At 39.9% G+C, this 27,529-nt stretch overlaps 1 protein-coding gene and 1 pseudogene across 12 annotated transcripts in view; one reads left to right on the top strand and one right to left on the bottom strand.

The window, feature by feature from the left end:
- Positions 1–27,529, bottom strand: part of FN1 (fibronectin 1) — a 67,102-nt gene that overhangs the window by 11,748 nt on the left and 27,825 nt on the right. For 3 of the 12 annotated variants that reach the window (XM_032402637.1, XM_032402642.1, XM_032402678.1), the window contains exons 20-39: positions 26,067–26,333; positions 21,793–21,887; positions 20,204–20,372; positions 19,618–19,704; positions 19,180–19,371; positions 17,599–17,871; positions 16,296–16,478; positions 14,155–14,244; positions 12,654–12,923; positions 11,632–11,748; positions 10,795–10,959; positions 10,104–10,259; positions 9,314–9,427; positions 8,224–8,493; positions 6,814–7,001; positions 3,819–3,906; positions 2,784–2,960; positions 1,702–1,791; positions 1,310–1,489; positions 55–144 (exon numbers count right to left, since the gene is read on the bottom strand). In XM_032402637.1, the coding sequence (XP_032258528.1) occupies positions 55–144; positions 1,310–1,489; positions 1,702–1,791; positions 2,784–2,960; positions 3,819–3,906; positions 6,814–7,001; positions 8,224–8,493; positions 9,314–9,427; positions 10,104–10,259; positions 10,795–10,959; positions 11,632–11,748; positions 12,654–12,923; positions 14,155–14,244; positions 16,296–16,478; positions 17,599–17,871; positions 19,180–19,371; positions 19,618–19,704; positions 20,204–20,372; positions 21,793–21,887; positions 26,067–26,333 (3,261 nt within the window). The remainder of the gene's footprint in view (positions 1–54; positions 145–1,309; positions 1,490–1,701; positions 1,792–2,783; positions 2,961–3,818; positions 3,907–6,813; positions 7,002–8,223; positions 8,494–9,313; positions 9,428–10,103; positions 10,260–10,794; positions 10,960–11,631; positions 11,749–12,653; positions 12,924–14,154; positions 14,245–16,295; positions 16,479–17,598; positions 17,872–19,179; positions 19,372–19,617; positions 19,705–20,203; positions 20,373–21,792; positions 21,888–26,066; positions 26,334–27,529) is intronic. The other 9 variants (XM_032402648.1, XM_032402663.1, XM_032402691.1 and 6 more) reach the window with 3 other exon arrangements.
- LOC116631520 lies at positions 4,307–5,249 on the top strand (annotated as a pseudogene).

Genomic DNA, 27,529 nt, shown 5'->3' with positions numbered 1-27,529 from the left:
TTCTAATTAGTTTTGTCTTGATTATCTTCCTATTACCCAGAAGGTGCCCTTTACCTGTCTTTTTCCTTCCAATCAGGGGCTCACTCTTCTGGTTATTCTTGAGGGCAATGACTTGGATGGTGTACTCGGTGCCCGGTTCCAGACCTGATGGAAGGACAGATCATTACGTTATGTCTGTGGGCTCAGCTAGTCAAATGGGAGTTGACCTTACCAGGAGATGCTATTGGGAAGCAAGCGTCTTCTCTCTGGCTGGCCTTTTTGGCCTCCTGAAAGGTAAAATCGACTTCATTTTTTTTCCACAAAACCCAAATACTCCACATATTGTGGCCACTTGGTAAATTAATAACTTTCCTATCAAATCTGACACCTGAAAAAGCACTTTTATGCTAACATCTTGTGGGTATTCTTTTACCATGTCGTCTTATTCACCCTTTTGAATTCAAGAAAATCTATCAGCACCGTACACCACCAGTGGGATATACATTTGGGAGAGATCATTGCAGATTGTATACATGAATCTACCTAGGGCCTAATAACGAGATGGTCCTCAGTGGCAGGATCAGTGAAAAGTTAGACAAAGGTAAGTACTCTGTAGGAGAGGGTGGCCAATCTCTGTGTGGTCCCTGTAGGAAGCCAATTCAACTCCTTCCATGAGTGATTCTATTTTCCTGTCCCCAAAGTTTCTAAAAAAGCAGTGTCTCTTTCTGGTATCTCTGTGTTCTGTAAGATTTTCAAGTCCAGATGATATCCTGAACAGAGTTTAAAAATTAAATCTCCTGGACAAAAATAATACCAGAGGCTTATGATCTTTCCCACTGAAATGGACAACTCTCATTCCCCATTCCAGGCATGCTTTCCAGTATGGGTGGTTGGGAATCCCTTTGTCTCAAGACCCATTCTGTGAACCTGGGTAATGAAGGCAGGGGCAGGTGGCACTCTGGCAAGGCCTATTAGATCATCAGATCTTTAGAGAGCTAGTGGGGAAGACAGGATCTCAATTAGCTAGTTTGTTTTGAAAAATGTCTTTTTTCTAGGACAGGACTTAACAAGTATCTGGCAAACATACAGCCAATAAAAAGATTCTAGTTATGCCATTAGACAGTATTAGAATTATTGTATTTTCATGAATCCATGTCTTTTGAGATGTACTGAGCTCTACAGCTCCTTGATAGAAGATGCTTTTTGAAGTTATCAGAAATGGGGCTTCTTATTCTCATGATACAGCATCAAAGACACAGTTGGAATCTGCTAAGCACTTTGTGTGTCCTAGGGAGTCGGGCAGAAAATAGCAACAGGGAAGCAGCAATACCAGTGATAGTAGCCTCTGTGACACCAGGGCGGGGACGAGGGACCACTTCTCTGGGAGGGGACCCAGGCTTCTCATACTTGATGATGTAACCAGTAATCTTGGCACGGGGCGGTTGCCACGAGACCAGCAGGGAGTTAGGTGTGGTGGCCAGGAAGTGCAGGTTGGATGGTGCATCGATGGCTAAAAGAAAACAAGATTAAGTCTCTAAGAAAGTGAATAACCAGGGAAATTATTCCCACACTCTTTTCCCACCCTTAGAAACAGACTTGAGAGAATCTGAGAGTTCTAATAACTATAAAAATCATTCACTGTCAGCCTGATTTTTGTTTCTTAAGTTCACATGACCAATCACGTTTAAGTCAGTGGCATTTCTTCAGTAAAAAAGTGGTTACCAGTGGAGGCGTCGATGACCACAGGGGAGCTCCGGGCGTTGTCATTCAGGGTGTATAAGTAGATCTTGTAGTCAGTGCCGGGTTGTAAACCTGTGATTTGTGAAGAGATGCTTTTTATCTGATTTTAATTTATCTGGAAAATTTTCAAACTCATCTGCAATTTTCATGGTTCCTCTATCATCCCATACGTATACAGACAACAGAAGTGGTCCACATTTGAGCGATAAATTAGAGCCTGGCATGGTTGTTAACTGTTAATGAGAAACATTATCTCAAAAGGAAATCACTGATGCATACAAAGATACTGGCTAAAGTAAATTTTAAAATTAAAAAATGCTATGTTAAAAGTAGCTATCTCAGAGAAGGGCCTGGGTGGTACAGTCGGTTGAGCGTCCGACTCTTGGTTTTGGCTCGGGTCATGATAGGGTTGTGAGATAGAGCCCCACGTCGGGCTCTGTGCTCAGCGTGGAGTCTGCTTGGGATTCTCTCCTTCTCCTTCTGCCCCTCTCCCGCTCTCTCTCTTTCTCTCTAAAATAAATAAATAAATCTAAAAAAAAAAAAAAAGTAGCCGTCTTGGAGAATGAGGGGCAAGCACCTACTCAGTGTGTTTTCCCTTTATTGTCATCAGTCACTGGTAACTGGAATCAGAATTTTAAATCACAAAAAGACCTAAATTGAGCCAGATATTGAATATTCTGACTACAACTTGGATCTTTATTTTATTTTAAAATTTAATTATGTTTTATAATAGAGGTTAATGTTAAGAACTGTATGCCACTATTGAGTTTCTTTTGGTTTTAAGCATTGTTACATTTTTTTGATAAGAAAGGGTACATTGATAAAAGATTAAATTTAATAAATGGAACTCATGCCATTTCTCTGGCAAACAGACAAAATCAGGCATTCACAGAATACAACTGTTTCTAATCATAGTATGAAAGTAGGTTTTTAAAAATTATAGCTGGATTATTGTAAAACATTGGCAATAAATTTAATCAGTGTAAGTGGTAGAGTAACTGATAAGCTAATATATGTTGGGAATAGCAATCAACAAACACAGTCAGTACAGTGAGTTCCCTGACCTGTGATGGTGTAGCTTCGGACATCTGGCTTGATGGTTCTCTGAATTGGAGTCTGGCCGTTTGCTGGGATGGCATCAACTTGGAAGCCAGTGATTGTCTCAGTCTTGGTTCTCCAGCTAATGGTGATGGTGGTCTCGGTAGCATCTGTCACACGGGCCCTTCTTGGAGGGCTGACATCTGCACAAATCACAACCAGAGATCAGTGCCTGGATGACTCCTTTAGGGAAAGTTTTGATATTTTAAAATGTGTTTTTATTATATACTAAATATATCCATTTCTACACATAACTAATAACATAGATTTTCTCCTGTGGCATCTAGAAAGAAAGGTTGACAGTAATTAAAAAATATGAAAAGACTCACCTTGCATATCTTTTTTTTTTTTAACTAAAAACCTTTACAGATGCTACCAGTGGTTCCCAAGTCTGGCTTTATACTCTCTACCAGTACCCCAATAAGTATTAAAATTATTAATATATTATAACATAAAATAAGTGTAGTGGGAGTTACAATGATATGGCCAGCCAGCAATAATATATGTATGTATTGTTAGTACTTTGGCCTTTTTCATAGGGCTTCATTTTTTTCCTCTCAGCGTATGCAATGGCATCCCTATTTTATGAGGAAACTTAAATATTTCATGTGATTTCTGAAAGAGCATACATAAATTATTGATATGGCACAAAACTAGAATCTGGGCCCAATTTCGCCCAATACTTTCTGTACCATTAAAGTACAGCAGAAGCCAGTGTGTCCTCCCCAAACATTATGAAAACAAATTCCAACAAGTAGAGCATAAACTAGGTATCAGTCCTAGTTCATAACACTAACATGATAACGTTTTAGAGTGATTCTATTTATGTGCCAGTACACCACTTTCTGGAGGGGCATAAACGGTGACAACAGCAATTCAAAAAGAGATGGGCAAGCAAATCGGTTTCCAAGCTGGGATTCCTTCTATTAACTTGGTGATCTAGAAAATCATTTACCATTTATGGAGAATGTTTGTTGATACTAAAAACCTTGATTACTCACTCTCCAGAGTAGTGACGATTCCCTGAGCTGGTCTGCTTGTCAAAGTGTCCTTAAGGGCATAGACGCTCACTTCATATTTGGTAGCCACCTAGAAAGAAGGACACAGTAAACTTTAGCAAAGTGATCTTCTAAAGCACAGGTGTTTTCACTACAGCATTAGAAAGACACAACGGTTGTAAAAGAAAAAATAAACTAGCAAACCCACAGCACTATAAATTCCTAGATGAATTTCATTCCTACACTGCAGATGACCAACAACACATGTAAATTATATGAATTTAAAAATGTGCTTAGGGACTTTTGGCTGCATTGGGCTGGTTGGCTCTTACTGTTGCAGTGGTGACCCACTTCCTCCTGTCTTTCTCAGACTCTTAGCATCTGGAGGTCTTCCTACTCCTCTCAGCTCTTCCACCTAGATCCATAAGCCTGGGCCTTTCTTACAATCTCACTCTTTTTTTTTTTTTTCCGTCTACCCTCAACTCACCAACATGAGTGCACATCCAGCTCTGCCCCAATGCCCGCCTGGCCCTGAAGCACCCAGTTCTAGGGACTCTTCTCCAATGCCTGAGATTTATGGGCCTGAAGAAAATTATGCGTTCCTGCAAATGTCATCTGCTGAGACACCCCACGCAGAGACCATCTCTCCTCTTCCTTCCTCCATGGATCTGCTTGTTCAGGACAGCCCCGACTCCTCCACCAATCCCAGGGTAAAACTACCACCCACTTCTGGAGAGGAGAGAACAGTGAGGAAGGAAGCTATGGCCCCGGGCAAGAAACAGAAGATCAGGACCGTGTTCTCTCAGACCCAACTCTATGTCCTCAATGATTGATTTCAGAGACAGAAATACCTCAGTCTCCAGCAGATGCAAGAATTTTCCAATATTCTGAACCTTAGCTATAAGCAGGTGAAGACCTGGTTCCAGAACCAGAGAATGAAATGTAACAGGTGGCAGAAAAACCATTGGCCAAAGGAGAACAAGAGTGTGACTCAGCACAGCAACCGCAGAATACCCAGGCTTCTATTCCTACCACCAGGGATACCTGAGGAACACTTCCAGAAACCTTCCAATATGGAGCAACCAGACCTGGAATAACCCGAATTGGAGCAACCAGACCTGGAACAGCTAGTCTTGGAGCAACCACTCCTAGAACGGCCAGTCTTGGAGCAACCATGCCTGGACCAGTCAGACCTGGTACCCCCAAGCCTGGAACAATCAGCTCCAGAACTATGGAGAGGAATCCCTGCAGCCCCAGATCCAGTTCCAGCAAAATTCCATCAGCGATTTGGAGTCCATCTTAGAAACTTCTGGGGAAAGCCATAGTGTAATACAACAATCTGCTAAGTATTTTAGTACCCAGCAAATAATGGATTTGTTCCCAAATTACTCTGTGAACATACAGCCTGAAGATGTGTGACGGTAAGTATATTATTCGATCTCAATTCGGGCAGTGGCTGTATTACTTCTCCTAGGCTTTGTCTTTTGTCCTATATGTCTCTACCTCGATATTTTTGTTTCCCATTATTTTTATTGTGTCCATTGAGGGGGTATGATTGGAGTCAAAGAGGTTTCAGTAGCATTGGCTGCTATGGACAACATGATAAAAGGTGTTTCTGGCTAGAGATAACCAGATACAATCCTAATGTGGATATCTTTAGGCTCTAGAATCTAACCTCAAGAATAGGAAGTGAAGATACAAAGACATGTGATGAAGGATAATTTGTATTTTCTGAGATTGTGAGGCTTTTCTTGTTAATAACCTCAATTTTTAATGGTGAAGGGTTAAGCTATATTGTGCTTCATTGATTTCCTCTGTCCCTTGTGATGTTTTACTAGAACTGTTAATTTGTTCATTATTCTAGTATTTGTAGAAAGATGTTTTGCATTTTAATGTATCATGATAATAGTACCAGTTTGGCTGACTGGATTATAGGTTTAAGTACAAATAAATAAAATACCCACTTTAAAAAAAAAAAGTGCTTAGGGGTTAACACTAAGTAAGCTATAACTTACATTCTTACACTGAGCTGATCCAAAATGGGGGAAATGGCTATTAGCCTGTTTTTCTCCTTTATGATCTGACAGATGCCAATCATGAATTTGTCTGATCATGGAGAGGCAGAGAGAATGCTCTATTCTCTCTCTGAAACCTCTTTCTGTCATTTCTCCTGAAATTGGCCTTATGTTAAGAAGTACATCAATTTCCTAGATTCCTGGCTAGTTTTCCACATGTGCGTGTAAAGGATTATAAATGTTTCAATGAAGGGAGGGTCAGGTAGGTTGGTATGAACTAGAAAATATTCCTTGCCAAGGTAACAGAGCTCAGAAAATGCATAACCAAAGTGGATTTATGCATTCAGCCTATGGACATATGAATTGCCACCCCCCCATACACACATAAAGCCTTTTTAAAATAAACAAAATGAATATACATTTAGAGAGCTATGAAAAATCCAACACTATTTATAAAAGTCCATCCCAGACAATCATCTGGAAGAGCTTAGGTCAATATAGAGAATTCTACTTGACACAAAATTACAATAAAATTATTTGATGGCAGAGGCAAAGAACACAGTAAGATTTATTATGATATTTTATCTCCACCACCTTAAACTGTGAAAGAGATAACTACAGTTGATCCTTGAACAACGGTTAATGGTGCCGACCCCCTGCACAGCTGAAAATCTGCTTATAACTTTTGAGTCCCCCAAAACTTAACTAATAAAAGTTGTACTATTAACCACAAGCCTTATTGATAAGTAGTTGATTACCACATACTTTGTATGTTATTTGCATTATATACTGTATTCTTACAATTAAGTAAGCTGGAGAAACAAAAATGTTATTAATAAAATCCAAAAAAGAGAAAATACATTTATAAATCCTGTACTATAAAAAAAAAAAAATCCGCGTCTAGAAGTGGACCCACACAGTTCAAAACCATGTTGTTCAAGGGCCAACTGTACTTTATTCCAATGAAAAAGGGCACTTCTTACCATGAGTCCTGACACAACCACAGATGAGCTATCAGGAGCAAGGTTGATTTCTTTCATTGGTCCAGTCTTCTCCTTGGGGGTCACCCGTACTCGATATCCTGTGAGCTGAACATTGGGTGCCGTCCACTGGGCGGTCAGGCTTGTTGGCGTGACCTGAGTGAACTTCAGGTCGGCTGGTGCAGGAATGGCTGTCAGGAGGGTCATTGGTTAGAGTTATCTTATAGGAACTGGGGAAGAGGGAAAATAAAGTGAATTCCAAGATGTTTGGTTAGGTGGGTTCCCTGGTCAAGCAAAGATTCAGTATGAGCAAGTACAAAAAGGGATACAAAATAAAGAAAACGTTTGCTGAAAAAATGTGTTCTATATCTACCAATTCTCAGAATCACTGGAGGCACTTGGGTAACCATGCCAGAAGTCTAAGAGATTTTAGGTTTTATAAGTCATTTTTTGTTTGTTTTGGTTTGGTTTGGTTTCATTTGGTTTGGTTTGGTTTTCTGCTTTCCCTTAAAAAAAAAAAAAAATCAAAATGGCTTATTGGCCATTAGGATTGATTTTCCATTTGTATGGAAAGATGAGCAATAGCCCTTTTCCTAGATAAATGATCTTTGCATGGAAAACCATTTCACAGAGGATTCCATCCCCAAAAAGATAGAATTACGTTTTTATCCTCTTTATTTGAACCCCATAGCAGATAGTGCTGCTAAATTTGAAGTATTCTCTGTGGTGCAGCATAAGAAGAAAACTGGCTCACAACAGAAGCAGAAAAGAGAAGCAAAGAGCAATAATACAGATAGTCCCCCCCAGGGTTTATGCTGTCACAGGGACACAAATTTAGCATTCCACTCTGCTTCAGAAACAAAGCACAAGCGGATAAAGTATTGTGGAAAGCATTTGCCCTAAACCAGCTCCTATGTGTCCGGTTCTCAATTCTTTAAGCAAATCACACACCCCGCACATGATCTCTAACCAGAGAAGGAAGGTCTTACCTACGTGTTCTCAGAATCATGCTGCTAGAAAATGGCCCAGTTTGGATTCCTTTTTTAGAGTAAGTTCTAGGATGCCAAACTTCTTTCCTTTATGCACAGTGAGTATAACCACAGGGAGTCAGAGTTTAGGGAATAATCCACAATTTTAGTATCATCTTCAAATGTCTCACTTTAGGGCCTTATTTATAAGCCAAGCCACTCTAAAACCTCCCTGTATTAGACTGTACCTGAATATCACCTAAACTTTATAGTTTATGACGATTCTTTTTTAAAGAGGGTCTTTCCTAATAGAGAGGCTGCTTTTTTTTATTCTTTTTTTTTTCCCCCTTTATAGGGACTCAATAGCCCGCTCAAGTAGAACTCATTCAGCAGGGCATAAAGCTGCTGTGCCCGTGAGCACCCAGTGGTGCGGTTAACGATATACCTGTGGACTGGGTTCCAATCAGGGGCTGGCTCTCCATATCATCGTGCAAGGCCACCACACTGACTGTGTACTCAGAACCCGGCCTGAGGCCTTGCAGCTCTGCGGTGTCTTCTTCACCATCAGGTGCAGGGAATAGCTCACGGATTCCATCCTCAGGGCTCGAGTAGGTCACCCTGTACCTGGAAACTTGCCCCTGTGGGCTTTCCCAAGCAATTTTGATGGAATCGACATCCACATCAGTGAATGCCAGTCCTTTAGGGCGATCAATGTCTGTTAGGCAAATTAATGGTAAGAGGTTATGTGAAAAGCAAGTTGTGAAATAAGCATTTTTATAACATGCAAAGCAGTTCTGCAGATACCATTTTCTCGGATTAATTCAATTCCAATTAACCCACTATCAAATGGAAAAATTACTTGACACATGATTAAGTTTCTTTTGGTTTAGAAAAGATTTAATGTTACATCACTTATTAAGACATAGGTGTATGTGAGACACATAGGCACCTTGCAAAATGTCCCCACAGGGAGGATTTATTCATATTAATTTTACGATATTCTACCAAGATTCATTTTTGCAGTGTGATGTTAGTCTCACAGACCTGGATTTTCTATACCTTGGAAGTGGCAAGGTTGATTTTCAACGTTAGGTTCAGATTATTATAATCTTTCTTTAACTCTTCTCTCCCCCCTCTATTATTTACATTAAATGTGCTCCAGAGAGTTTTCCAAATGCTCCAAACATAACACCTTCATGAAGCATGCTGCAATCAACTTTACCATCCAGTCGTAGAAAAGAAGGTCCAGGCAAAATATTTTTGTAGATTTGCTATAGGCAAATGAGATTTTGCTGAGGCCATATGAGCAAAAGAAATTCGAAGCACAGCAACTAGGATAGTTCCACAACTTCTTTCCCTGGATGTTCATTGCTTAGCACCAAGAAGGAAAAATGTCTGTAAAGGGCTCAGCTCAAGAGAACGAACTAACCGAGTTGGCTTTCTCTAGGTGTAATTGCAAAAGACATGAGGAAGGCATACAGATGCCTAAGAACAAAACTGACTTTGAAAATGGGAAAGAAGCATTGGTTACGTACTCGTTACTGCAGTTTGAACCAGAGGCTGACTCTCTCCATCTCGATTCTGAGCATAGACACTAACCACATACTCCACTGTGGGCTGCAAACCTTCAATGGTCATTTCTGTTTGATCTGCAAAGGGAGTAAAAAGCAAATGCAGGATCTGTGTCATCCACTGTAAGGCCAGTTAAGTGGCTGTCCGAGTTTGGTAATAAATGCCTGGTGGCCTGGATTTTTCATTTGTAGAATTCTCATGAAAACATGGATGAGTCAGATATGATTTCTCCTGGACAGATATGTTCATTGCTAATACAAATTGCCGTATTGGAGTAAAGTCAAACTAAAGGATCCACTCTAAAATTTAATATGATGTCTCCAACAATGAATGATGCTGCTCTCGGAAAAAATGAAAATTAGTTTGACTTTAAGATATTGCCTTAGGATCCTAATTTTACCAGGATTTTATATGAAAACAAAAACAAGAGCTAAAAGGATCTTAAAAAGTTAGGCCACCTCTCTCCTTTGTGTGCATGACTAAATAAAACCACAAAGAGAGATCTAATAATGCAAGATGTCCATACCAACAAACAGAACTATGCATGTAAAATGAGGAATGCACTTCTCCTAAAAATTCTGCTGTGGAGGGAGTCTGTAACAATCTCAAGCCCTGAATTCACAAATGGGGAAACTTTGACATATGATATGAAAATGTACAGTACTCAGACCTAGGTGGCCATGTATTTTAAAAAGCATATGTGTGGCCCTCTTCTGTTTATCCTGATGAATGGGAGATGCTGGTTATTCTTACCTGGACCTGCAGTTTTTGTTTTTGATGGTCCTGAGCCATTTTTGGGAGTTGTGGTCACTCTGTAACCAGTAACAGGGGAACTTGAAGGCAGCCACCTCACACTAATGCTGTTGTCCTGAACATCAGTCACTTGCATCTGGGATGGTTTGTCAATTTCTACAAATAAAAACAAGGAGAAACCAGTGAGGCCCCAGTCGGTGGGGACAAGAACGGACAAGGCTTGGTTCCAGTCCTGGTAGGCACGGAAAGATCTCTCATCACTATTAATCACTCGCAGGTGTTTCTTTTGCAGAAACACAGAGACTGCCTTTGGGAGGTGGGGCACGCATCTAGGTACCATTACCGATTTTCAAGATGGCTGTTTCATTCACGAAGAAACTATGTTCCAAGTAGGTGTTTGTCTTCTTACCTTATCAGCTCATTCATTCATTCATTAACAAATATTTATTGAACACCCTTATGCTTGTCTCTGTTGTAGGCACATGGAATATATGCATTAACAAAATAGACTAAATCTCTGCCCTTTGTGGTGCTTCTTTGAATATCTGGCTCAAAACTCTGTTAGCTGTCTGTGTTGCTTCATCTTATTCAAAAAGAAAAGCAATTCCACGATGAGGAAAATACCTTGGGAGAACATTGCAAACCTAACCGAGTAAATATTCCTCTGTCTCCCCGGAGGAGGAGTCAGTACCTGTTCGATAATCAATGGAAATCGGCTTGCTGCTTGCCGGGCTGTCTCCACGGCCAGTGACAGCATACACGGTGATGGTGTAGTCCACTCCAGGTTTAAGGCCACTGATGGTAGCTGTGGACTTGCTCCCAGGCACAGTGAACTCCTGGACAGGGCTACTTCCTCCTGTGTGAAAAGGGGTTAGTTCAAAGCGTGAGGGGCTGAGAAATAGTTGGGGATTGCTGAGTCACGACATCAACATACTGAGACAGCAATTAGTCACACCTTTGATTATTCCCTTTAAAAGAGTATTATTAATAGGGCCCACACAGAAACATATTTATTTATGCATGTAGTGAACCTTAATAAGTGTGTAAAAACTGGAAGAAAATTGCAATTAATGCTATTTTAACATTCCAGCTTTAAAATGTCACTGAGTTGTGGATTAACATTAGAAGGAGAAAGAAGGTAAGTCCTCAACCCAGGATGGCATATATTGTGCTCCTTTTTCAAAATATTAATGTAACACATTCATGTTAAATAAAATTCTGAAAATATAGGAACGTAAAAAAAAAATACAAATCACTTAATTTCACCACTGATCATATATTTGTGAATTTGTAATTCTTTCTTCCTCAGCTCTACTGTTCCTCCTTTAGTATTATACGAACAATTTTGTATCTTGGTTTTGCCACCAATTAGAGCATACATATTTTTTTCACATATTCCTGGAAGAGACAAGGTTCCATTGAATGGACTTGCCAAAGTCTCTTTAAATATTCATCCGCCCTTGGGTTTTGAGGTTGCCCACAACAGAATCTGACTTGATCAGAGTGAAATAGCATCTTACTAACACACCTGTTTCTCCATAGGTGATCCTATAATATCTCACTGTGACGGCAGGAGCATCCCAGCTGATCAACACGCTGGTGGGGGTTGCAGCAATGACTTCCAGGTCCCTTGGAACATCAGAAACTAGAAAAACAAGGGAAAGTTTCCATATCTATAACTTTCAAACGATGCCCAGATTCACTCTGCTCATTTTTCAGATAGCTGCCTTTATAATTCCTGCATATAATAATGTAAATATTATGCAAAATTAGCAGAAATAAAAACTACGAACAATTCAAGGTAAGCGGTTAAGGAAGCAATTCAAATTGTGATAAAATGATTATTATAAATATATTGAAACTTTTTTTTCCCTTCAACTTTTTATTTTGAAAAATTTTAAAACAGAGGCGCCTGGGGTGGCTCAGTCGGTTAAGCATCCGACTTGATCTCAGCTCAGGTGTTGATCTTAGGGTCGTGAGTTTGAGCTCCAAGCCGGGCGTGGAGACTACTTAAAAAAAATTAAAACAACAGAGAAGTTACAAAAATAATATAATGAACGCCTATATCCCCTTCTCTTGGGCATTTGCTAATTGGTAACATTTGCCACATTTGCTTGTCTCTCTTTCTGTGTCTTTCTCTTTTTGTTAATCCATTTGAGCCCGAGGTACAGGTATCATGATGTTACTTCTCCCCTAAGTACCTCAGCATCTATCTCCTAAAAATACTGACACTATTTCATTAAAATAATTCTGTTTTTAAGGGAACTTTGAAAGAGGGATTTTCTTAATATTTCGAATAAAACTTTGGGTATTGGAAATGTATCAATATCTATATCCAGTAAGAAATTTTCTGTGATAAAAAAATTATCTTCAATAGAGTCTAAGAAGGAGATTTTCTCTACATATTCTCTTAATTCTCTCTCCATGCCTCATAACCACAATCTATTTTTTTAAAAGATGATGACTCAGACAACACAAAGCTGTTTCCCAGAAGATACCAGCTGCCCAGAAAGTCCTCTGAGTTTCTTTGCAGACCAGAAAACAAGTTACCTGTTGACTGTTGGCCAATCAAGGGAGGACTTTCTTCTCTGCCATTCAGAGCAACAATGCTGACCACATATTCTGTGCCTGGATTGAGATTGGTGAGGGTGATAGAATTCCGAGAGGGGGGCACTCGGTCTTCCCGAGGTCTTCCACCGGCGTGCTCGGGATGATGGCGAATGCGATAGCCAGTGATGGTGGCTCGAGGAGCAATCCAATGGACAGTGAAAGAGTTGGTAGTGATATCAGAGAAGTCAATGCCAGACGGGGAATCAAGGCCTGTTTTTCCCACGCAGGGGAAAAAAAAGACATCACCAGTTTAGGAGATGAGGAAGAACGTAGGGAAGAATGTCCTTTCTCATTAGCACAACAAATTGCCATAAACCTTAGGCCATGATGCACTGATTCTAAGCCACACGTAAATTTCAAAATCATAAACTGACCCAGTTCCAATGGCCACCTCAAGCTTTCTTTTCTTTATTCTAAGTAATCCGAGTGATTTATACGTGTCGTTACCAAAGGTTTCTGCATCACTTTTGAAGACAGGTGTTTAAGATATTCTGTGAATTGTTTTCAAATGCTTCAGTGTTCAAGTATTCTATGGTTCTATCCTGTAAGTGTGTCACTCAAAATAAGGCAAGATATGCCCACTCTCAAGTTAAGTGTTTGGTTCTCAAAGAAGCTTTCTGCACTCAAGAGGAAATTGATAGGTCAACAGGGTAGTAATAATGCCAAACATAAAGCTCTCAAAAATGTCCATCATCCTGGACAAATTACAATGCAGGTAAATCCTCATGAATTGAAAATTTAGTGTACTGCAGAAAAATTAATAAGAATTTAGAGTTTATCTCAAATTCAAATCATTTAATCTCTCTGGGCCTTCCAGAACATTTTTATTTTAGTAAAAGTAAATTGAGATATCACAACTCCTCTTTGGAACCAAGTGGACTATAATAAATAAATTAATGGATACACCACATTGCACTTTTTTAAAAGGGAAAAATTAATAGAAGCCCTCATATTAAGGAAGAAATGTAATGTTACGGGATTCGGTTCAACTTATTTACATAGCAAATGGATATTTCATCAAGCAGAAAAAAGAGAGAAACTTGTTGGCTTAGCAAAGGAGGGAAAAGACTTCCATGACAATGACAGTGTTGGGTCAGCCTTAGATAGAGCTGCCTAATGAGAAGAAATGTTCACCATCTCTAAATTATAAGGATTATATTACTCTTGGGAGATTTTTTAAAAGGATAGACAACAATGTTTCTGGACTATTTTGAGTCCTCTCTGGAAGCCTAGAGTATAATCTTAGTGACTGAAAGTCAGGGTAATACTTGCAGAAGTGTCATTTAATTTTTAAGACAAGTGATCAGAAAGTCATGACAAGGCTATAAGCACCATTACCACCATAAAAATGGAGATACATTTTTAGAAGCAGCATTCCATTTTGCTATTTAAAATTGGTAGGTAAAAGCTATTTGATCAGCATACTGCCAACATGACTCACCTGTTTTCTGTCTTCCTCTAAGCGGCATGCTCTCGTGCTGTTCGTACACACTGGAGACACTGACCAAATATTCTGTGCCAGGCAGCAGATCTGAAGAGGCAAAGGGGACTTATTTTTAAATTGTGCTCAAAAGCATGAAAAAAGCAAAGTGCTCCTAGGACTATTTCAATGGATAAAACAACATACACAGAAGCTGAGTCCCGTAACCTACTTATACTGACGTGAATGTTGCTACCTGGAAGTAGGCTGTAATGAGTTGATAAGGAAAGGTCACCTTGCCCTCTAACGTCTCTAAGCCCTACCCTCAGATGCACTTCTCAGAGTATGATTCAGCCGGATCTGCAATAAGATGGTTGCTGCCACGTAGTATTATCTCTGTCATCCACTTTATATTACGTCTGTTGAGGGCGTGTGATGATAATGACCACGGCACTGTGGATTATCACTGACTCGTCACCAACAACCCTAGCAAGCAGTTTGCTACTATTTAAAGCAGACTTGCGGCCATACGATAAAGTGCAAATATTTAAAGTGTACAGTTTTGACAGGTTTTGGCATATGTATGAACTTGTGAAATCATCACCACATTCATGACAATGAACGTATCCATCACCTCCAAAACTTTGGTTTACAACTATCCCCATTTTACACATGAGAAAATGGAGGCACAGAGAAGTTGTCTTCTTTGACATACTTGCCTGAGATCATAAAGGATTTGACCCAGGCCAAGACCAGTGGTCTTAATAATTAACCTTTACTGGAAAAGAGTCATAGTCCATGGGAAAGTGATTGGTTCTGCCATATTAAAGTAAGAACAAAATACTGAAAAATTTACATACACTTTCCTGAGTATCCTCTTCTCTCATTTTGAGGTCCCCAAAAAAGTACAGAGTAAGGGTTCTATTCTTTGATTTCCTACTCGGTAGACCCCATTCCCCTCCACACCATTTTGTAGAGGCCCCTGCAAGGCTTGTGTGCTCAGACTCCACTTTCCTTATCCCTGCTTGCCCAGGGGTAATTTACTTAACCACTACAAACCTCAGTTGCTTCATCTATAAAACTGGGTAATAACGGCTTCTCTGGGGGGAGATGGGACTATGCAATCTAGAGCAGGATCTAGAATAAGATGTTAGAACACATGATGAACATGTGACCAGTCAGTGGGGCAGACAGTGGTCCTGAAGCAGGGGCTGCGTCCTGAGTGATGCTGTAACTACTTATTCCAGAGTGCTCCAGAACAGAAACGAGAGCCTGTCGATATGCAGATATAAGGACGTTCTCACCCTCAGTCATGAAATGAGAAGCCAAGACTATGGTCATGTTGAGCTGCCTTTCCTGCTCTAAAATATGTTCGCAACATAGAGAATGTTTTCAGACCATCCTTTGGTACTGTACCTAAATGTGAGCTCTTTCTTTGCTTGTGTGGAAACCTATGCTGTTCTCATGTGTTTATTTTCCTATTCCAGTGAGAAGGACGAGAAGAGACATTGACAGGAAACACAGCACCATGTCTCAGCCTCCTCCTATTTTCTTTAATCAACGATGTCTATTTCAAAAAGGTAGGATCTAGAAAGACACAATTTCCATAAATGGTTGCTGTTTTTCTAGGTCCTCAGCCTTCAGAGAAATCCTGCCAACAGATTCTTTCTGAAGTACCAGTTACACTTCTGGCTCTTTCTTCAAAGCAGCGTCCCGATCTATCCTAACAAGTCACTGTTTCTATGCTTGCAAACGCTAGAGATTACCTGCTTGACACCTTTTTTTTAAAAAATGAGACTAAAACAGATATGGTGACACTATTTTCAATGCTCATTGTTTCTCTCTCCAAACATTTAGATTTAGTCAGACATTTTCTCTTGACATTCGTTTATTTTTATGTGCTCATCTGGAAGCAGAATTTGTTTGAAGTCTTCGAACTTCGCTGCTGGTGTTTTTCTAGTGTGATCTTTAAAAAGTAGATCTCAAAGATACATACATGAAAATAGCAATGAACATGACATCCTTCAAAAGGCACAGAGCTGCACATCCTATTTGGAGTTTAGCTTATAGTCTTGATCTTAGTTGTTCCTACCTGAGAACTTGGAATTCTTTCCTGGGGCTCTAGCTTAGGATTTATTGAACAGATACAGTTGACTGCTTACTTGTTAAGACCACTGCATTGTCTGAAGGAGAGATTGACAACTCTGCAACATCTTCCTCATTTTTCACAGGTGAGTAGCGCACCAGGAAGTTGGTCAATTCAATGGACGCAGGTGGGGCCCAGGTGACACGCATAGTGTCCGGACCAACATTGGTGAATCGCAGGTCAGTGGGAGAAGGGACAGCTGGTTTCAAATAAGAAGGAAGACCAGGTTAAGGTAATTTTAAAATGAAAGCTAACAAAAATAGCTGGAAAGGTAAAAAACAGTATTTCATGCATAAAGGAAATGAGTCATCATCATGCAAATAGTCTAAATCTAATCTAAATCATAGTGAACTACTGTTAAAAATAAAACACTACACACAGTACTGTTAGGCCCCTTTCACCTTTCTGCCATCAGTACATATGAACAAATAATTTGCATCTACTTTCAACTATGTGGATTTTAAGTACATTATTAATACCACTGACAGTTATTTTAACCCAGGCTGAAGAGGCTTAAGTTGCCACACAGCAAAGAGAAACACAGCGGTACTTTCCGAAGAACCACATGCACACAGACAAAAAGACAAGAGGGTCCTGAATTTCCCCTGACCCGGGGTGACTACAGCTCCCGGCATCACTACAATCCCACTCCGTGAATTCTACCTACAAGTGAAAAGGTTCATGCAAATTGGTTCTCGGCATGTTTCTTACCATGCAGGGCAGAGAACCTTTGTAATGTTGCATGCTCAGCCCCAGGCCGGTTAAAGAGGAGTTTCTTTACCTAGACAGGGCAAGGCAATCCACCGTGCTCCAGTTTCTTTTTCTCCTATGTCAAAACAACCCCCTTCCAATCCACCCTAAATTTGACTGGGTTTTTAGTCAACTACAAAGAAGGAACATGGTAGGGTTTATCAAAGAGTAGAAGGAAGAGCATCACGGTACATTTTGGAAGTACCTTTCTTATTAACCGGTGCTCATTGCCCAACTCGGTATTCATGTATAAGATATGTTGAAAAAAAACCTCCAGGTCTGCAAATTCATTTAACCTTTGCCATTTTGTATGGAACAGATCAGATCTCTCTAGCTTTCTGCACATTTGTGGTTTAAATGAAAGTATATTTAAGACCACGTGCATATGCCTTTGACCAATCAGTTTAGCATATACATCCAATCCCTTACCCGCCCCCAACCCACCCTCCCTTTCGTAATCGCTGGCAAATTGCTGGCTTTCCCTGTGAAACGTCCATCTTTAACCAGAGTGACTGGTGGCAGCATGCAACACCATCCATGTCTCAAACACAGAAGTTTTCAAAATTCACCCGTTTGCTGTGTCAGTGTAGTAGGGGCACTCTCTCCGCCATTAATGAGAGTGATAACGCTGATGTCATAGTCAATGCCCGGCTCCAGCCCTGTAACTGTGTAGTATCCTACTGAGGAGTCCACAAAATCTTCAAAAATAGGGATACCTTCTCCTGCCGCAACTACTGTGATGCGGTACCCAATAATGGTGGAAGAGTTTAGCGGGGTCCACCTCAGGCCGATGCTTGAATCGGTTATATCAACAAAGCTTAGGTCAGTGAGTTGGGGCACCTCTATTGAGTTACAAAGCAAGGGGGGGGCAAAAGGAAGATAGAGGCAAAAAAGAGGAAAAAATAAAGCAGTGTACATCAGGTTACTAGTGGCAAACTTGACAGAATGTTAAAGCAATGATGGTAATATGCGATCTTTTCCCAATGTTCCAAAAAGACGTCCTAAGCATCAGGAATATAGTTTGCTTCCCTGGGAGAATAAAACAGGTTACAATATTCTTAGGGATTTTCTTGCATTTGAAAAGTAAACAGTAGGGTTTGAAACTCTCAGGTTCTTAAAAATTATAGGCCTGTTTAGGATGTCAAAACCATTCTTAGAACCTAGACATAGTATCTTTAAGTATCAGCAATGCTTTTTTTTAATAAAAAAAAAAAAGCCAAAACTTTTTTAGTAGGAAAACAGAGCTTGCATGAAGAAGGTTAAAAAAAAATGGTAGGTGAGTTTTTCTTTCTTTTCCCATAGAAAAAACTCAAGACAACATTATGGCCATAATGCTAACGCATTATGAATGTATGATGTGAAATGTGCCGTTCAAAAGCACATTCAGGAGGAAGACAGACTTGAGTCCAAGACCACTGCCAATATTTTGTATGATTCATAATCAAAGTTATTTAATCAGCATTAGTAAAAGCATTCTACCAAATAGTGCAAAGGAGAGCATAATCTGTCCAATGCTTTCATTCTGTCACAATCCAATTTTGGACAGATAACAAACCTATCCCTAGATAGGTCTTTTCAATGTCATCTTTCAATCCATAAGAAAGAACACCCAAAGGTGTGGCCTTTCTTTATTTTTTTTTTCAGTCTTATAAAGGAAGGATTTGAAACTGCAAGATGAAGAATTGAACGTGTCAACCAAGGGCTATGTCAATGCTCACATATGGAGATAGGTACGATTTTATAGACAGCTGTTGAAATTTGATATGGACTGTAACATCAGGGACAAATGCGCCGATGGGATGCATTTACCATATTACTTTTAGCCTGTCAGTACTGAGGACAGACACATGACACTGTTTTAGTAATATTTCCACGTGAGCAGACAGTACAGAGTTAATGCCATGGGGGCCACTCCATTACATCCCCATCGCCACAAACAGCACCTTGGTGAAGCAGACAGGAAAGCGGTGTTAACAGCAAGCATTTGTCCAAACAGTTGCTTTGACTTCATGGTTTTGGAGAGTGTGGTTGGGAGGTCAGAACTAAATCCCAAATGTACTTGACACCCTCAACCACCTGGGGATTAAAATCTTAATCCCCACTCTCGTCGAAACTGCCACTCTCGGGATAACAGCTTATTTTTCCATTACCTGGGATGATGGTATCAGAGATAGGGACACTTTCCTTGTCATCTTTGACAGTGTAAACACTGACATTGTACTCCAGGCCAGGACTCAGATTTTCAAAGGTGCAAGAGCTCTGATCTGCATGGACCACTTCTTCCAAAGAGTTTCCCTGTTGGCCAGTTAGGGGCGTGGTGGTAATTCTATAACCAGTAATGTCTAGAGAAAACAGGAAGGAGGAAGTTACTGCACAGAGCCTTTGTGACCCAGGGCACATTAAACTCGACTCCCATGACGGACCCACGAAGGGGAAAGGAGGAAGACTGGACATTTATTAAGGACTCTCCTGCCACTCAGTGCCACAACGACCCTTTGAGGCAGGTATTAATATCCTCCGTTTAAAGAAACTCTTGGAACAGGGGAGTGATTTCCAACGGCTTGCCCTCTGATACATCCCAGGCTTACCTGGAGTAGTGCTCCTCTCCCAGGAGACGGTAAGCACTCCAGTGTCAGGGTTTGCCTCCAGGTGCAAGTTCGTTGGTGGAGACAATGCTATGCAGAAAAAAAGTTTTAAATTAAAAGTTAAAGCTTTACACCAAGCACTTGACCTATGGAAAGTTTTTTCCTTTCTCTCTTTTCCTCCCTCCTTTCCTCCCTCTCTCTCGTTCTTTCTTTCTCTTCCTCCCTTCCCCCTCCCTTCCTTCTTTTCAAGAATCAGTAAAAATATAGAAGTTACTCTATAAAACCATGGTGGACAGGGATTCTCTGAGAGCATTTCTTTTTACGGTGAATGATTTTGCAATACTATTGAAATTCTTCCTGTCTTGCCAGTTCATAAATATTTTTGACGTGGAAAGAAAAGTTCTGATGACATAGAATATATGACCATGTTGAACTTGCTCCTCCAAATTTAGCAAATAGCTAGTAAGATAAGTAGGGATGGGATCTTCCCCTTGTGCCGTTATCAGAAGCAAAAAGTGATACTAATAGCACCTATGTTTAAAAATCGGACCAGTTTTAAAAACTAAAAGAGGCAAAGAACTCCTCTTACGTGTCACCACTTTCTTTACAATCGGAGTATCTCTCTCTTGCCCATCCCTCAGGACTGAGATGGTGTACACGTATTCCACGCCTGGAGTCAGGCCAGACACAACGATGCTTCCTGACTCTGAAGTCACTTCTCGCGGTGCTTCCCCTCCCTGGCTTGGTCGTACACCCAGCTAGAAGAAGGAAAGCAAAATAAACACCAAGGACAAGTGTTTCCAGAGCTGGATCACTGCAGAGAGGTTGTGGTTATGCTGTGTATAATGTGAACTCCTGTGCACACTGCATACTGTACTTTTATTAGGGGATGAGTTGGGGTCTGCCTTTAGCTCTACTAGACACTTTAGCGGGAAGTTCCTTGGACTGGGGGGCCAAGGTGGGAGAGGTGTCTTCCAGAACTGCATTACATTGGCTTGTCATGGAAGGTTCTGGAAAAGTGTCATTACATGCTGTTTTGCTTGATCAATAATCTCCAGATATAAACCAGACATACACAGGGGCTTTGGGCCACATGGCAGTTCATTTCTATTTTCTCTGTTCCTGGAAGAAATCCTCCAGCACTCTCTTTAATGAGTTATGAACATTCAACTTAAAGGTAGCAGCCCCTTTAACATTTTGTACTTCAGAAACATTCTTTTTGAAGAAGTATGTTCATAGCTTAAACTGCAGGACAATATATTACAAAAGAAGAATTAAAATGAATGTGCCCATAATTTTCAGATTTTTAATATTTTATTTCAAAACCTAGGTAATATTGTCTCATCAAACAGTGTTCAACTCTAGAGACGTCCTTTGTAGCTTATAAGGCTTCTGAAAGTTAGAATGACACGATTAAGAGAAATTTAAAACGGCAATCTTCAAAAAGGGCTTCTTTATATTTAAGTAGCATAATCGTCAATATGGCCATTTGCATATTTCAAAAAAGAAGTGACCTTTGGTGTATTTTTTTAAACAAGCAATCATGGGGATTTAGTCTTGATTTCCAATTATAATAAATATTTCTCTCCCCACACTCTAAATGCCAAGGAAAGGAATTCTTTTAAACATATTCATTTGTATTCATCACTTCCCTAATGTCATTACTTTAAAGAACATGAATCCAGATATCTACAGGGAAGACCTTAATCTTAACTTCTATTAAGAAATTCACCCAAGGGGCTTTGAACAAGTGGAGATGAAACTGATTGGATGGAAATGTGATTTTTAAGTGACTCTGAGCTTAATTAGTCTCCCTAAATTGGTTTTCGTGAACTTGTTGACACCCGTTTACAACAACACAACAAAAGGCATTTCCCTATATATTTTAAAATGCAGTTCCCTGGGGGAAAGGATAGAGAAAATCAGATCACAGCAACAGTTCCATACTAATGTTTTATCCTTTGCAAAGCACTTCCACAGCCTCAGTCCATCCTTCCAGCAATTCAGTGAGGGGACGGTCATGTTATACCTGGACGATGGGGTCAGAGAGGCACAGAGGGAGGCAGCTAACCAAACCCAGGTCTCCCTGACTCCCAAACACCCCGTTTCTACCACATCCAGAAACATGAGGGCACCTCGGGGCTATACCACAAGAGATGAGGAACATTTGCAACTTACCTTAAAACCAATCCTTGGAGCAGGTGTCCATGTGATCACAATGGTGGTCTCAGTGACCTCCGTGTTGTAAGGGGGAATGGAGCTGAGAGGCTGCACTGTGAAACAGAATCAATGCATGCGTTCAAACCTTGGAGTCACAGATGATGGCACAGAACGTACGGAACAAGTATTTTTACGGAGAACCTCGGTTTACCCAGCTAGTGGATCCTGAATGTCATAGCCTTCACTGGGTGGGAATTTGGAGTAGGTCAGTGCTTCCCAATCTTTCATGTGCCACACAAATTATCTGACACCTGGCTAAAATGCAGGTTCTGATTCTGTAGGACCAAAGTGGGGCTAGAAGTTTGCATTTCCGTGATGCCGATGCTACTAGCCCATCAATCATACTTCCGTAACAAGGGCCTAAATGACCTCAGAAGACAAGTTCAAGTCCTTGGATTCTTTGATTTGTGTCTTTCCATCAAGTTTGGGATTTGAGTTTTATGACAATAAATTTCCCTCTACAGTCAGTATAAAATCCCATTTGAAATGTAAAACTGGTCACCACAAATTGATTATCATTCTGCTTTTTAAGTCATTAATTTGAGAACAATTGTTAAATTATAGATGTGATCTGAAAATAGCTCTATGCTGAATTATTCCATAACGATGGTCAATTGTTTTTGGTTGCAATGAGAAAGACCATATGAAAGTTAAACAAAATCTGCCACCATGGACGTACTTATAAATCCTAAAGATTCCTTAAATATGTGATTATCCATTTAGGATAAACATATTACAAAATTTTAGTACTCTGCCACTGGCATTAAGAATTATAACAAGTGGGGCGCCTGGGTGGCTCAGTCGTTAAGTGTCTGCCTTCGGCTCAGGTCATCATCCCAGGGTCCTGGGATTGAGCTCCGCATGGGGCTCCCTGCTCAGCGGGAAGCTTGCTTCTCCCTCTCCCACTCCCCATGCTTGTGTTCCCTCTCTCGCTGTCTCTCTCTGTCAAATAAATAAATAAAATCTTTAAAAAAAAAGAATTATAACAAGTTAATTTTGCAGCTCCTATCATCCTGACCTCGCTGTTATTCTCTCAGTAAAAATATTACTTTAAAAAAAAAACAAGAAAAGAAGAAAAAAGAGCATGTGTACACACATTTAAGACAGACGTTTTCAACAGTCTACAAATCTTATTACAGATTTAGAATCTCCAAAATATAAGGGACTGAACAACTAAATCTTGTAATAAGAGGAATAAGCATTTCAATAACTGGCTGCTGATGAGGTCTCAGAAGCCAAGACATCTGAACAGGGTGGGTCAAATTCAAGGGTTTCGAGTGTGTTGCCAGGCTGGGTCACATGTTTGGTGCCTTCATAATTCCTTCCTTTCCTTCCTTTTTATGTCCCAACCAAATTCTGTGTCCACTGGGGAAAAAAACCCTATTAAATGCATTTATGTGAAATTATGAATGGCCAGGGAGACCAGTTATCCTCCAGAGGTACACAATGGAGATTAAAAGTCTGAAGACCCTGCTTACTCCTCAGCTCCAGGCACTTGTTTTCCCTTCGACCATGTGGGGATTTGGGCACCACTGTAATTCTTCCACTTGTTTCCAGGCTGCACTTGAATGTGTGATTTTAAAAAATTGTTCTGAAAATACTGTGTGGAAAAAAAATAAAATATGTGTGTGGGCTACTCTTTAATGACTACTCTATCAGCTGACCTGAAGTTCTACGGTTTAGTGAGCCGTTTCCTAACTAAATTATGATTTCGAGGGTGTCTTCGGGGGAACCAGGACAGGTGACCAATGATGCCTTCCCAGAGTCTCTGAAATCATACACCACTTGGCTGCTGCTGACTTTGCCAACATGCAGTGGCTTGCCCCGTGGGACCATGTTAATGGCCACAAGAAAACAATTCGGAGAGCAAGTAGCTTCTTGCACAGAACATCTGTGAAAGCCACAACTTTTTCACAAATTACATTCTCTTCCACTGTCTTGGGCTTTAGGACTGGGTGTTTTCTATTGCTTGAGCCAGCCAGCTAGCATCTTCCCAAGTTGAAGATGATGCTCTCTGCCTGGGAAGACCATTACAGGAAAATCTCCAAACCACAAACCCACAAAATGATGTCAAACAAAGGATGTGACTGTAAGTATGAATTATGGGTTCTGGCAGGTCTTGTTAGGTGAAGAACAGCCTGGCTGTTAAAGAAATAAAATTTGCCCTATTTATAAAGAAGTAAGCTGTATTTTCCCCAGAAACAGCACCCCCCCCACCACTCCACCCTCACATTTGCTTTTAAGAATTTAGCACAAGTTATAAAATTCAGAGAAGTTATTCCCAGAATTAAGCATGGTAAGACAGTAAAAAGCTACAGAAACTTACAGCAACTGCAAAAATATGCAAGCCGTACTGATGTTTACAGCCTCAGAGAGTACTTCAAGTTCAAATGAAGTTGTGGAACTGCCTACTTAAGTAGGTTTATTTAAACTGAAGCTTTGCTTGGTTGAACTGTTTTCATTCTCATTCTTCCCTCAATCATCTATTCAGTGAACAGTTTTTGAAGGTAGGCTGTGTGCAAGGCAGTATGTTAACCTTTATCCAGTAAAATTAGTTTTGACAACCAGTACTTTAACTCAAATAGAATTATATTTTATAGAAATATACTGTGCAGAGTGTCAACGTAATACACTGTGCAGAACATCAACATAATATGGCCAATATACCAAAGTCTGCAAAAGTATTTGAAATACTCTATGTTGACTCACCGTACTTAATTATTGTTTCTTACTTAACAATACTTAATTATTGTTAGTATCATTAAAAATGCTTTTTCTCTTTTGGTTTCTTTTGTCCATCAAAAGAAACTACAAAAAAAAGTCTCATGTTAAGGAGTGAAAAAGTAAAAATGATAATTTGTAGAATTATATGTGGTCAGTAAAAGGTTAAATCTACTGAAATCTCTATTCTAATTCATGAAGGGCATCTGTAAGAAATACAAAGACACTGATTTCATATTAATAGATTCTAGAGTATCTTGGTAACATGTAACATAAAATAGCAAAATTTAGAAGTTAACTTACAAATGAAAAGCAGATTTTACTTGCTTATACTTAGCAGTTACTTAAGAAAAAGACTTCACTAGCCAAAAACCCTACACCAAATTTAAGTGGAAATACATTTTTGGTAAATTATGAATTCTTACCAGGAAAAGTTTGTGGAGAATTTTCTTTGGGAAGTAAATTCCATAGTTATTTACAGCTAAACTTACACTCACTTTTTGAAGGCTCCTTAACATCTATATTTTTAAAACGCTTCTGGAAAAATGCAAACTAGTTCATAGTCGTGATATATGTTGAAAAGTGTTGGGTGCTTCTATAATTCAAAATGTTGAGTTAAAAATAACAACTGGTGTTCAGCTAGAAATTAGGGGTCTCATAATTCTTTGTAATGTAAATGAGAATGTTTTTAATAGAACTCAGTTTATGAATACAGGTCTTTATTGTGATGTAGATATGTAGGAGATTTAAGGCCACTTTCCATAAAGTGTCGAGCAAAAAAAGACAGACATGACCAAAAATTGTCAGTCTTCTTCCTTCACTGGAACTTTAAGAGTCGTTTAAGAAAGATGAAAAGAAAAAAAAAAAAAGTATTCCGTTCTGCAGAAATACTTTAATCTGCTACAGTCTCATAAAAAAATCCTTTCCTTAACTTCTTGTTCTGTTGGTTTCCATTCAGTTCGTAAATGTTTTCATTCTACACTTACTGCTATCATTCAACACCAAAAGTAGCAGGATGTAGACATCCGTGCTGGTTTTGTTTCTTGCCTTAACTGGTGTTTGGTAAACTCATTTAATACAATAGCATTCGACTTTCAAATAACTGGGTGCTTTAAACCGCATTACTCAAAGTGGTCCCAGAGGAAATAAGAAGCCTGGTAACATTTGTAATTTAACCTTCATCAAGAAAATCTTGCTTCAGAAAACGATCAACTGAACTGAATAGCGTGCTTCCTGATTTCTACTCTGGCACAAGCTCCTTAGGATCCAATAACAAACACATGGATCAAGGGGCTGGTCCATGACCACACTTTGAGTAGCACCGCTTTAAATCTTCCCTTTTATTTAAACCTTGTACTAAGGGTTTTTAAGTTAACTTTTTAAAAATTGGATGAAGCACGGAGAACGTAAACATAGGTAAAAACCGACGACATCACTAAGACCACAGAGAATGTAAACATAGGTAAAAACCGACGACTTCACTAAGACGGGACGTTCAAACTTTAGCTTACGAGTGGTGAAGACTCCTGTGGCTTTGGGACTCTGCTGGTTGCCTTTGACAGCCACGAGGGATGCAGTGTATTCAGACGCAGGCTGCAGATTCCTCAGGGGGTACTGCGTGGCCGAGGGCCCCACGTTGTAGTGCTTGGGCTGGCCTCCCCGGGTCGGGCCCACGGTCAGTCGGTACCCGGCTATCCGGGCCCGAGTTGGCGTCCAGATCACTAAGACAGTTGAGTCAGTTTCGTTGGTAAACTGGAGGTTAGTGGGAGCATCCAATCCTAGAAAAAAAGATGAAACACATCAAGAAATATTTGACCCTCAGGAATGATCATACGGAAACTCAAAAGCTTGACTGAATTTTCTAAACCTTTCTTAAGGTGGAAACTAAGTAAAACTCAAAACCTTGGAAATGTGGAGCTATTATGAGATGGAGTGCTACACGGAACTTTGCAAAATGGTGTCAATCGTGAGAAATTGCTGACTTTTTTTTTTTTTTGCTTGACTTTGATCCTGAGGAAAGTGGAATTTTCCAGCATGACTTTCCCATCACCCTCTGAAATTATACTAACATTATTGAGATAGCATTATCAAAACAGAAACAATAACCAAAAAAACCACTTGTGAATACCACAATGTGCTCTGAACCAAACTGGTTAAGACATGAGAGACAAGGCCAATAAAACGAGGGCAAGATGAAACCTCTACAGGGAACGTAAAGAAAATTGTCTGCATGTATTGAATGAATAGTCCTTTGCTAGAGGAATAAAAGTAATTTTTGCATAATCCGTATTAGACAATAATTATAGCATATCTGTCAGAATCATGGTAGGATGCTGGTGAGGGTGCACTATCAGAAAGAATCACACAAACTGTGAGTTTTCTGGAGGGTGATAGCTAGCACTTTCCCTGCAGTAAATTTTTTTTTTTTTTTAAAGATTTTATTTATTTATTTGAGAGAGAGAATGAGAGACAGAGAGCATGAGAGGGAGGAGGGTCAGAGGGAGAAGCAGACTCCCTGCCGAGCAGGGAGCCTGATGTGGGACTCGATCCCGGGACTCCAGGATCATGACCTGAGCCGAAGGCAGTCGCTTAACCAACTGAGCCACCCAGGCGCCCTCCCTGCAGTAAATTAAAACACTTTTCAGATGAAGGAAGTGCTTAAGAGGTAGTCAAATATAATAACTGAAAGAACGGGACATGGAGTCACAAGGCAAAATTCTATGTGGATCCAGCTCCATTGTTTCCTAGCTCTTGGACTTCACAAACAGCAGAATTTTGTATGAGCTTCAATTGCTTCATGAATCCAAAGTGGATAAGAAGACCTTTTTCATTAGGTCAAAAAGAGTATTAACTATAAGGACAATGAACTGAGCAGAGACCCTGGGACTTCATATGCAATAACTGTTTTAGCAATTACTATTTATAAATAATTCTATAAAAGGGTTAAGAGCGTACATTTGCAGTTTGATCTAGA

Source organism: Phoca vitulina, unplaced genomic scaffold, assembly GCF_004348235.1.
Source record: "Phoca vitulina isolate PV1807 unplaced genomic scaffold, GSC_HSeal_1.0 scaffold1, whole genome shotgun sequence".
NCBI classification, from domain to species: Eukaryota; Metazoa; Chordata; class Mammalia; order Carnivora; family Phocidae; genus Phoca; species Phoca vitulina.
This window is presented reverse-complemented; position numbering and strand designations above follow the sequence as displayed.